The sequence below is a fragment of the Syzygium oleosum genome, unplaced genomic scaffold (genome assembly GCF_021117445.2).
Source record: "Syzygium oleosum isolate NSW1041296 unplaced genomic scaffold, Sole_v2.1 Sole_v2.07, whole genome shotgun sequence".
Lineage (NCBI taxonomy): Eukaryota > Viridiplantae > Streptophyta > Magnoliopsida > Myrtales > Myrtaceae > Syzygium > Syzygium oleosum.
The window spans coordinates 11,245,513-11,256,810 of record NW_026607491.1 but is presented as its reverse complement, the minus strand read 5'-3'; the positions used below and the strand labels follow the sequence as shown (position 1 = coordinate 11,256,810).

The 11,298-nt window shown below is 42.0% G+C and overlaps 2 protein-coding genes across 7 annotated transcripts; one reads left to right on the top strand and one right to left on the bottom strand.

Moving 5' to 3' along the window:
• Positions 1-3,369: 3,369 nt before the first annotated feature.
• On the top strand, positions 3,370-6,055 carry LOC115670207 (peptidyl-prolyl cis-trans isomerase CYP20-1-like). Of its 2 annotated transcripts, none has more exons than XM_056313135.1 (8): positions 3,370-3,672; positions 3,767-3,820; positions 3,976-4,054; positions 4,712-4,759; positions 4,858-4,881; positions 5,108-5,290; positions 5,425-5,500; positions 5,805-6,055. In XM_056313135.1, exons 1-8 carry the CDS (start codon positions 3,589-3,591, stop codon positions 5,941-5,943), a joined length of 687 nt encoding a protein of 228 aa, XP_056169110.1. In that variant the 5' UTR covers positions 3,370-3,588; the 3' UTR covers positions 5,944-6,055. The 2 variants fall into 2 exon arrangements, with proteins under 2 accessions (XP_056169110.1, XP_030447290.1); XM_030591430.2 differs by having other exon boundaries at positions 3,767-3,829.
• Positions 6,056-6,960: 905 nt separating this feature from the next.
• LOC115670221 (protein EARLY FLOWERING 4) lies at positions 6,961-10,195 on the bottom strand. Of its 5 annotated transcripts, none has more exons than XR_004004485.2 (2): positions 9,596-10,194; positions 6,961-7,333 (listed from the first exon to the last, which is right to left on the bottom strand). XR_004004485.2 is itself a non-coding variant. In XM_056313136.1 (2 exons), exons 1-2 carry the CDS (start codon positions 10,082-10,084, stop codon positions 7,366-7,368), a joined length of 453 nt encoding a protein of 150 aa, XP_056169111.1. In that variant the 5' UTR covers positions 10,085-10,195; the 3' UTR covers positions 6,961-7,365. The 5 variants fall into 5 exon arrangements, 3 of the variants coding, with proteins under 3 accessions (XP_056169111.1, XP_030447301.1, XP_030447308.1); XR_004004484.2 differs by having other exon boundaries at positions 6,961-7,393; positions 9,596-10,193; XM_056313136.1 differs by having other exon boundaries at positions 6,961-7,387; positions 9,654-10,195.
• Between the last annotated feature and the right edge of the window lie 1,103 nt (positions 10,196-11,298).

Sequence of the window (11,298 nt, the reverse complement as noted above, 5' to 3'; positions counted from 1 at the left end):
TCGGTTCTTGGATGCGCTGTTATAGACCTAAAACATGGAATCAATCCTGTGACGCCCATTTTCGACATTTGAAACTGTAGTTCCTAAGTAGAATCAAGAATCGGCTTGATTTTTTTTGTTTTGTGTAAAAATGATATTTTTATAATAGGGTATAAAAAGTTAAACCGTTTATTTAGAAAAGCATGTGTTGGTCTAGTGATTGTGTTATTTATTCACATTGAAGATGATTGTTCAAGTCTCAGGTGGATGCAAAAATATTTTTTTTCTCCAAAACAAGTTTCGAAATCGATTCTATCCGGAAACCGAAAGGCCTTGGAACTGGTCCTAGAGAAGTTCACAGAATCCGCTTTGAATGTAATTGCGCTTGCAAAAAACTTTATAGTATTTGAGTAATTTAGGTGTGATTGTAATCTTCACTGTATTGACTGATCGATAGTGAGATCGCTTACTACTCTTCTAATGGAATATGTTCCACGGACCGAACCAAGCAAATCCAGTTTTATTCATCTTGTCATCCCGTTTATTTCAATGTTCGATCGTTTGTTTTTTGCACCAGCATATTGCAACGTAAGAAGCTTGATGGATCGATCAAACACGAAAGTTTTTGAACGCGGTGTAAAGCAGAACCGAAACGATCTCACAAGATTAATCATTCACGTACGAGTTCCTCCCTCAATCATTGAGCGAGATACGTGAGGTTGCATTTTCACATTGGTGAAGAGGCCACGGTTCATAAGATACAAACCCAGATTTGAGAACATGGAATGCTATGCACATTCGGACCATCATCGACAAGTCTTGGTCATTTTTTTTTAGGGTTAATATCACGAAAAACCTCAAACTGGTACACCTATGATAAATTTACCCCAAACTATTTTTTTGACTACAAAAAACCCTAAACTGGTACACTTGTGATAATTTTACCCCGAACTATTTTTTTGACCACCAAAAACCCCACACTAGAACACCTGTGACAATTTTACTCTGAACTAATTTTTTGACCACAAAAAACCCCAAACCGGTACACCTGTGACAAATTTACCCTCCGTTAGTTTTCGTTAAATTTTATTGTCAAATTGCTAAGTTTGATGACATATGGTAGTTGGCGTGTATACCAGTTTGGGGTTCTACTCCTCTGTTTGTCATAAGTTTACCAATTTGTGATTTTTCGTGATATTAATCCAATTTAACAGACACTAATGGAAGGTAAATTTATCACAAATGTACCAGTTTTGGGCTTTTAGTGTTCAAAAAATTAGTTTTGGGTAAAATTATCACAGGTGTACCAGTTTAAGGTTTTTGGTGGTCAAAAAATTAATTCGGGGTAAAATTGTCACAAGTGTACCAGTGTGAGGTTTTTTGTGGTCAAAAAAATAGTTCAGGGTGAATTTGTCGCAAGTGTACCAATTTGAGGTTTTTGGTGGTGAAAAAAATTAGTTCGGGGTAAAATTGTCACAGGTGTACCAGTTTGGGGTTTTTCGTTATATTAACCCTTCTTTCTATCCTTTTGATTCCAAAAAGTTTTAGGGTGCATTTGATAACGATTCTGTTCCCGAAAATAATTTTTATTCAGAAAATGATTCTTTTTGATTCCGTGCCCGAGAACAATTTTTAAGCATTTGAAAATGCTTGGTAATTGCCCAAAATTTCTATTTTTGGAATAGAAAAAGAACAGAAATACGTTTAATAACTGTACAAAATTTCTTTTTATTAATAATATTTTGAATTTTTTAATATTTCTTTCTTTTTATTTTTCTTCTTCTTCCCATTCGTTGGCCATGGCTAGGTCGCTGGCGCCAACGATCGGCCACAGACTAGGGCTGGTGAGGGCGGCTTGCGGCTTGGGCGAGTGTGGCCCTCGCCGGATCTGGCGAGGGCGGCAGCAAGGGTCACCCACACTAGATCCGGCAAGGGCGGCCCTCGCCCAGACGGCAAGGGTCTAACCCTCGCCCTCGCCCTCGCCCTCGCCGGCCTTGGCCTGTGGCCGGTCGTTAGTCGAAGAAGAAGAAGAAGAAAATTCTTTTTCATTTATGATTCTTGTTCCCAGAATCAAAAAATAACTTTTTTTTGATTTTTGATTATATTCCAAAACTTATTTGGGAACAAATATTTGCAAATTTGTGCCCGGAAATAAAAAATTTACCGAACGAATTTATGTTTCAAAAACTGATTCTAGGAACAAAAGACTATAAATAATTACTGTTTGGCCGGTTGCCAAACGTGCACTTAACCATTTGCACGTGTCGTCAACCTTTTCGATTTGTTTCAATTTAAATTAGATCAATAGAACAATAATGAACACTATAATTGCACATTATTCCCCGTCGATGTAACTGGGACAGTAGCTATGTGGTGAAAATGAATCTGGCTCTGGATACGTACACGTTGGAATGCGTAGCCAGCCAGCCAGGACAAGATCTAGATGATTACAATAATTTAAGTACATATGGTGGAGTGAATATCTAGACCGAGTCTGAACGTCAAGAACGCCGGACTTAGATTTCGTTCATATGCAATTATTACAATACCCGTTTTCATATTTGCTTATACAGGTGATGTTGAACAAGTTAGGAGTAACCGCACACGCCATCTCAGTGGCGATCCGGATTTTGCCGTGAAACCTATTAAAATAAGTCATAGACCCATTTCTTAACTCATATTAGATAGATTGGGTTGTTATATGTGTTGGTTATAATTAATAAATGGATCATAAATATTTTTAAAATGGCGAGACTCAAAATAATATAAGTGTTAAATTGTCTCATAACTTAAAACCAACCTACTTCTATGACTTTCTCCCGCTCTCACTCGATTTCAAGCTCGCTCACTCCTTACTCTCACTTTAGTTTGGGTATGAGTTTTCTTAAATTTTATTAAACGTGAAAGTATTTTGGTCGGTCGAGTATGGATTGAGTATGTGTTGGGTTAGATATGGATCACTAAATCTGTATTGCATGAAAATGAGACAGAACGGGTTAAATGGATCAATTTGGGTATGACTATTTTCGATCAGATCCGACTCACCCATTTGACAGGTTTAATTACCAGAGAAATAGTGCGTCCGCAATAGAATGATCAATGCGACCCATAAACTACAGCTCATTTCAAGCGAGCCTGTCGCCGTTATCGCCACTGCGGTGGTAATGAAAGTAGAGCCGAGGTGTTAATCGTTGAAGGTACGAGCAGTAGCACGACATGACACGGGCCATCGGGAATGCCCCCACCACATTAATGGGCCGGTCCGGTCCGGGCCGGGCACGACATGGTTAAAGCCGGGTACGATGGGCCGTGGGCCTGGTCGGCCCGGCCCGATACGTCGGTCGTTCGCCGTTCCTTGTCGAAAGACGAAGACACGCCACCCAACCAAACAGTACGCGGTGAAAAACGGAAGAGGAAAGCAAGCCTGATCGAAGAGCTCGAGCTTCGCTCATGGCCGGCCGTTGACCATCGTCAAGCGCAGAGACGAGACGGTTGACCCACGAACACCCACGAAGCCCGCGCTCTCCTTCGCCGCGAGTTTCGACGAATTCCGGGGTAAAAGGCGGGAAATTTGAGCGCGGAGGAGGGGGAGGAGAGCGAAATTTGGAAATGGCCATGGCGACGAGGACGAGATGGGTCACGATCACGATGGCGTGGATCTTGGTCTTGTTCGGAACCCTTGCTCTCATCCAGGTGATTCAACAAGCTCAGCCTCGACCCGAATCCCACCCCTATTTCTCCTCCGGATAGTTCTGAAACTTCTTGACTCGTTTGTTTGTGCGTGTAGAACCGATTGAGCGACGCCGGAGCTTCGTCTGATCCGAAACTTGTTCATCGCAAAGTTGGTGCGGTAATTCCTTGCGTCTAAGTATATCGTTATTGATCCCATTTTGTCGAGAGATATGATAATTCCGTGCTTCTTTTTTTTTTTGTTTTCGGGTGGCTACTGACTGAGTGCGAGAGAGAATTAATGATGATGTTGTTCATGTTTTGCAGGTAAAGAAGGAGCCAGACGATTTGGAAGAGGTGACTCACAAGGTTTATTTCGATGTTGAGATTGGAGGAAAACCAGTGGGTATGCACCCTGTACAATTTAAGCTCATAGCTGAACAGATTCTTTGAATACTGCACTGAATTAAATAGCACGTATCATCGTCGCGGTAGAAATAATTGAGCTAGAATTTTGTGCATGAACATTCTCCTTTCTATGCACAGAAGTCAGTAAGAAGTAAGAACTGATTGAATCTGATTGCGATAGACATCCTTGCATAGAAATCTTTTCCTCGGCGTGGTTATTGTCCTCGAGTTAGTCAAATCTTTGGCGAGCTGGTTTCTTTTCCTTTTTGGGGATGCTGGATTTGGCAATGTGCTTTTCTGTTAGTTATGATTGGTCATTATATCTCTCGCTTTTAATTAAGGATTCACACCCGTCTTTTTGTGCATGGAAATCTTCTCCTGGGTGTAGTTATCATCCTCGAGTTAGTCAAATCTTTGGTGAGCCAGCTTGTTTTCCTTCTGGGAAGTTGGGTTTGGCAATGAGCGCTTTCTGGTTGTTATGATTGTTTGTTACATCTCTTGTTTTTTATTAAGAATTTGCACCCGTCTGTTGTGCCATGCTCTTCAGAATGATTAAGAGCCTGATTTTATATGAATCCATCTTTTGCTGCTAAAATTAAATTTCGAATCTCTTTGGTAGAAGGATCTTACTTCATTATGATTTGTATGCCTCCAGGTCGAATTGTCATGGGTCTCTTTGGCAAAACCGTCCCCAAAACAGTTGGTAAGAACCTATACGCACTATGCTTCACAATGTCGTGAATTATATGTGGAAATCTTATTTCTCATTTTTCTCGCTTGCTCTTCATCTTTGTTGTGCAGATAACTTCCGAGCTCTTTGCACGGGTAGCCAAGTGACATCTGCTTCCTTTTTGAATTTCCTTTAAACCCCTGAACACTCATGACCAAGTTGAAGGAAGAGGAATCGGCTTTTTGCTGAATGATTTCTCTACAAACTAATAATAAGAAAGAATCATACATGTGTAGAGAAGAGAGAGGTATCCCTAAATTGTTACTTCCTGCCTAAACATGTCAGGGTGTCTTTCCTAGATTATTATCAGTCTTATTGCAGGGGAGAAAGGGATTGGAAAGAGTGGGAAGCCCCTGCATTACAAAGGGAGCCAATTCCACAGGATCATTCCTAGCTTTATGATCCAGGGTGGTGACTTCACTCTTGGAGACGGGAGAGGGGGAGAGTCGATATACGGGAACAAATTTTCTGATGAAAACTTCAAATTGAAGCATACAGATGCAGGTATTTGCATAATTGGACTTCCTAGTGCTTTCCAAAGAATTGCGAAAAAGTTTGTAGTAACCCTGAAGTTAACTTCTTGTGCTGTGACCCATGAATAAGAACATTTAAAGGTTTAATTCTTTACCTTGTAACAGGGCGCCTTTCGATGGCAAATGCTGGGCCAGACACGAATGGGTCACAATTTTTCATTACCACTGTGACAACTAGTTGGTAATTGACTATCTTCCTTTACTCGTTTCTTTGATAAGCAACATTGTCACCTAATTCGTGGGACATTCAGCTCATTGCTGTTACTGTTGGAGATGTTGCCATGATTTGAATGAGTTTGAGGCTATCGTTAGCTTAATCTCAGACCTTGTAGGGGAAAAATGTGCGTATGCCTACTAACATCTTGGCAACTTTATCATGGATTATTGTCATAATCTAGTTAATCTGAGTTCTTTTGGTAATCTTTGGAGTTGTTAGGTTGATCATAAACTAAACCAAGGATTTAACTCCTTGCAATCTCTTGTAGGTTGGATGGCCGCCATGTTGTGTTTGGAAAGGTGCTGTCTGGAATGGATGTTGTCCGCAAGATTGAGGCTGAAGGGAGACAGAGCGGCCAACCCAAAAGTACAGTCGTCATTTCAGACAGCGGAGAATTGGCTCTATGAGCACTTCGCTCCGGATTGCACACGAATGTAGGGCTCAGGCATCATGTACTGCTTTGATGCGTATGAAGTTTTTTTATGGTGAAGAAAACGCGAGGCAATCTTGTTCATTGGATATTGGGACATACTTGAAAGAGCTTGGATAAGATCATAGAGGCCAGGAATACAGAGCACTACTCTGAGTCTGAATTGGAAGTTACATTAAATTAGCCGAATGAAATCTAGAAACGGAAATTTTTTTTCTGAAACTGGAAAGCAAATGATGTATTTCTCCTTTGTATTAATTAAAAATCTTCAATCCATTGTCCAAATGAGAAGAGTCATTTTTGGAGAATTTCATTTTATTAATAAATTCCAGCCGAATGAACGGGTAAAAACTGATGCCGACAGCACGATTTTTGCAACGAGTGAAAGCAATATTGGAACTGGAAACAATCTCTCTGAAAATGAAAGACAAAACAAAAGACTTTTGGTAAACCCAAAATGTTCCATGTACATCGAGAGTGGTTTTGTATAGTTCTGTGACCATTACTTGATTTGTAAATTGAGAAAAGTTCCTCTGTTTTCGCAAACTGGATGTTGCGGCTCTTGCTGTGGATTCCGCGCTCTTTAAGATTTGTGTTTACCTCGTTTCCAATGTGTCACAATCGCGTTAAACAAATTACTGTCACAGATAAAATCCTGAATTGAAGAAAACCCCGTAGTGTAGACGAACCCGAAAGAGCTGAAGAAGCAGCTGCGAAGAAAGAAACGTTTACTGAACGAGCAAATATGTTGGTGGAGCAGAGCTACATTGCGCCACTAATCCAACTTTTGCCAATTGAGAGTTAAGGATATACCCATCAGAATCAAGAGAAAAGTAAGTTCAAACTTATTGGGACATAAAAGAACAGCACGCTGGAAGCCGCTTAAGAATTAAAATTGCAGTAACAACACCCTTTCTGTCCATTGACATTAACTTAAACATGCGACAATATTGTTCTCAACGAGAGCGAAGGAAGATCGTGCAAATACGCACCCTTATGCCAATAAAGAAATGAAGATTCCGTCCATTGACTTGATCGCCAAAGCAATGGCTATCACAAGTAAAGACACCTACAAACAATCGGGGCTTATGCGCAATGACGATGGGTCGTCATTGGGAGATAAGGCCCTAAGTTCAGATCGGATGTGAGAAATTACACGGTTACCTCCCATAATGTGAGATTTATACCGAAGGGACATAGCAAGTATATGAATACAAGTAAGACAGCTAGAACAGATCGAGCTCTTTACATCAGATCAAAGTTGGGCGAAAGTCATTACAGCGCTCCTAAAGCGCAATCCATCTGTTCTTGCCCAGCAAATCTGATGAAATCAACACCCACGAACAAAGATAGAAGCCGGAGAATATCTGTTCATGGCAAACCCTAGTCAATCGTCATCCTAATTTGCAAACCCAAGGCAACTGGACCTTCAACAGCAAAGAATCGACTAAGAAATATCTCATGTGCATTAAATACAAAGTGCAGGTGAATAACAGGGAAAATGACCCTAAGTACCACTCTTGATGTCAACAATCTCAATTTGCAAAAATGGATTAACATTGACCTACCAACTCCCAAGAATTAACTACTTTTTGATTGGACCCCCATTACATAGGCTCAGTCACCAAACCCAAAGAACCGTCAACTTGCTCATGGTCAATATGAAATAAACCAAGAACTAGTTCTTTATATTAAGAGCACACTTGAGCAACATTCTGTCTGTGTCATGGCCAAAGCACAGCCAAATTTTGTTTACTTGTCTTCTGCATCATTGAGAGAGAGAGAGAGAGAGAGAGAGAGAGAGAGAGAGAGAGAGAGAGAGAGAGAGAGAGAGAGAGAGAGTTCTCCTGCTCCATATATGCTTATGTTCATTGCATCACTCAGGAGCAGGAATGTCAAAAACTTCGTTATCTAAGTGAAGGGACTTCTCAGTGCTGATCTACATCCTTCTCAAGTGGTGATATCTGAACAGGCATTGTGAGGGTATCATGGTCTTGCCAACCATAGATGAATGAGATTAATTACCGAGCAGAAGAAAGACTTCCCTCATGGATGGCCCATGCATTTGTAATTACCCAAACTATACCACATGCAACTACAAACCTATGGAGTGATGAGATATTGAGGTCAGTCCACGAGTCAGATATGGAAATAAAACCAGGATATTTTAAACGAAGCTCGGTACACAACCTCCCTTCATGATTTTTCCACATAACACCTGCTACTCCTATCATTTGGAATGACATTCTCCATAATGTCTTCACAGTGTTTTGAGCATAAACTTGCAGGATGCTAGTGACACTTTCATCATCAGTGAGATAGCTCACACAAGGCAGTCCACACCTAGTCTATCCTAATTTGCTACAGATTCTGCAATTTTCACTTTCCACTCCTCCTTTTCAAGAAACTGCCCGGGTAGTAAAGGACACTCATAGTCATGACTTTTGTTTGCAGCTACTATAGCTAATCAATTTCCTGCTTTCGTTTCATTTGATTGAAGACTGGAATCGTAATGCGATTTGATAACAGATCCAGGACTGAGACAAGTTAAGATTCCAGCGGAGAGCATTACCATAAGATATGATGATGAGGATTGAGGACTAGAGATTCTTAGTTTCCATTATGTGGTTTTGGCTTCATGCTTGATCTAAGGACTAAACAGAGAAAGCATTGTTTTAATTAACCAAAGTCCATTGCAATCTGCATTTCTGACTTGTAGTAGAAACAAATACATAGTGATACAGCTACCCCAGACAACTAAACATTACACAATACCTATTAAAGAGATTGGGGGGCTTCATATCAGGAAAGCTAATCACTTGTAGCAGGGCCTCTCAAGAATCACAATATCCACAGATAAAATCCATCCACAGATTACTTCAAGTCAGTCATCATGACGAGCACAGAATCTATTAAGAGCTCTCTCCAAACAGCTTCCACTATCCAAGAAAAACCTAATCATGCAGATAACAGAGACGGGTCACCAGACTCACCACTGTAGGATGTACTAGGGTTAAGCATACACCTAATGCGTATTATTCTTAAGATCTTTATCAAGTGGTTGGAATCAAATCATATTGAGGTTTCAGAAAAATCTGCCAGCATACTTGAGCTGGAGACCTAAAAATCCAGAGGCCTGAAACTAAAGCCTCCAAATCCTGCATCAGTTCCTAACACTTATGTTAATCTGATTGACATAACTCAGACTGCTTCCTTTGATCGCTGGGCCACTCAATCTACAGCAAAGGAGCCGACTTCGAAAAGAATTTAACCCTCCAACATCAAATCGTTCTATTGCCTAGTAAACTATCTGCAAAAAGCTAAATAAAACTACGCCCTTGCCGCATACACTCTGATCAAACTTTCCCTGCATCTTCTTAGAAAGCCGAGCTCGGTGTGCATCAAATTATCATTCATTTTTATCACATTTCAGGTTCACAATTACTAGAAACAGCAGTTACAAAGCAGACCCACGACACAGCCCAGAATGAGCATAGCAGAGTTTCTCTCCATCACTGACAACAAGACAAGAGGGACAACACAGAACGACGGGACTCGGACCCAGATACGAAGCAAAATATGATTTTTATTCCCAAGACGCTCAAAAGTCTCGTCAGCTAAGCACCAACCTTCATTCCTCCAGAAAAAAATTTTCCATTCAATAGAAAGAGTTTCGATAGGGCTCACGATTCGGGGCTGCTTTCTTTGGACGCAGGGTCGGCACCGTTCGCCTCTCGCCCGTGGAACGCGGTGGAGAAATCCGAGGAGAGATCGGAGTACAGCGAGACCACCTTCGATATGTTCTGGTTGATCTCCTGGATCAGAGCCACGTTCTTGACCATGTTGTCGGCGCTCTTGGACTGGTGGTTCTCGTTCACCTGCTGGATCAGGGCGCGGTTCCGGTCGAGCACGGTCTGGACCCGCCTGAAGCTCTGGTTGAACATCCGCCACACCTCGGGGTCGCACTCGAGGGCCTCGTCGGCCTCGTCGGGGGAGCCCCTCAGCGAGTCGCCGAGGCGGGCGGTGGTGGCGGTGGTGACGGTGGAGGGGTTGGGCCTGGCGGAGGACTGGCTGCGGCGGCGGTGCTGGCCGGCGGCGGCGGCGGCGGCTCCGTCCATGCTCGATCCGGCGGCGGAGGCGGGGGAGGAGGAATCGAGCGGCGTGGTCGTCACTCCGGCGGCGAAGCTTGGGCAGACATGTCTTCTTCTTCTTCTTCTTCTTCTTCAGTTCTTCTTCCGGTGGGTTGGATATTTTCAGGTTTTTTTTTAATATTTTTTAATGGGTTGGGTGAGTTGGGCGGCGAGGCTGAATGCACGCGCGGGAAGGAGCGTGCAATGCTTACGCCCCTCATTTGTCGCCGGGCTTGCGGTTGAATTTTTTCTTTTCTTGTTTTAATTCGTGAATTTTTAAGGCATTTTTGCCCATTACTATTAATTTTTCAGGACCTAATTTTCGCAAAAACTATTCCCGCGATCCGTAATCCGTTCTTTATTTCCTTGGCTAACCCTATTTTGCGGACAAAATTGGACATAAATCTCTTTTCAATTTGGTACGCACGTTTTTATGAATGCATTAAATTTTAAAAGTTATGCATATTCATAAAAAAAAAGATTTCTCTCATCCGTTTTTTCCGCTTTTTTTATGTCGTGGCTTGCAATTATAGGGGTTTGGGACTTTTTATTGTTTGCCGAAATCCCGTTTTCTCTTTTTGGCTGCCGCTAAAAAACAGTATTTCTAAATAATTAAATTAAAAATTTATATATATAGTGAGAGAGAGAGAAAATTAGGTGGGAGGATCCGGGTACAGAGTTAAGAGAAGGGGACGCGCCGTGGCCGCGCGTGGGATTCTTTGGGGGGGGGGGAGGGGGGGATACGATCATCATGCGAGACCGCCAGAAATGAAAATATCTAACGGCGGCGTTCCATTGGACAAGCGTTGCCACGTCGACAAAAAGTGCTCCACTCTCTCTCTATCCTCCCCCTAGAAATATCTCCCCAAGTTCCCAACAGGCAACAGCCACTTCAAGCAAAAACGACACGTCGTTTAACTGCTGTCCCCCCGGCTAATAATAAAATTTGTATTCCTCGGAGGTGACTTTCTAACCTAGAAAAAAAATTTCGTTGGTAACTTTAGTTCGGGTTCGGACTTGCAAGAATCCAGGACCGAGCTCATCTATGTTAGATTTCTGAAACCGTTGCGTGAAAAGGAATCCGAACCAAAATGAACCGTCAAGTCTCTCCTCGATTAATCCTAAGTCATTGATTTTTTTTTTTCCATTTTAGGTGGACATTGTTGGAGCGCCAGCCGATAATGCCGAGAAGAAGACGAGGA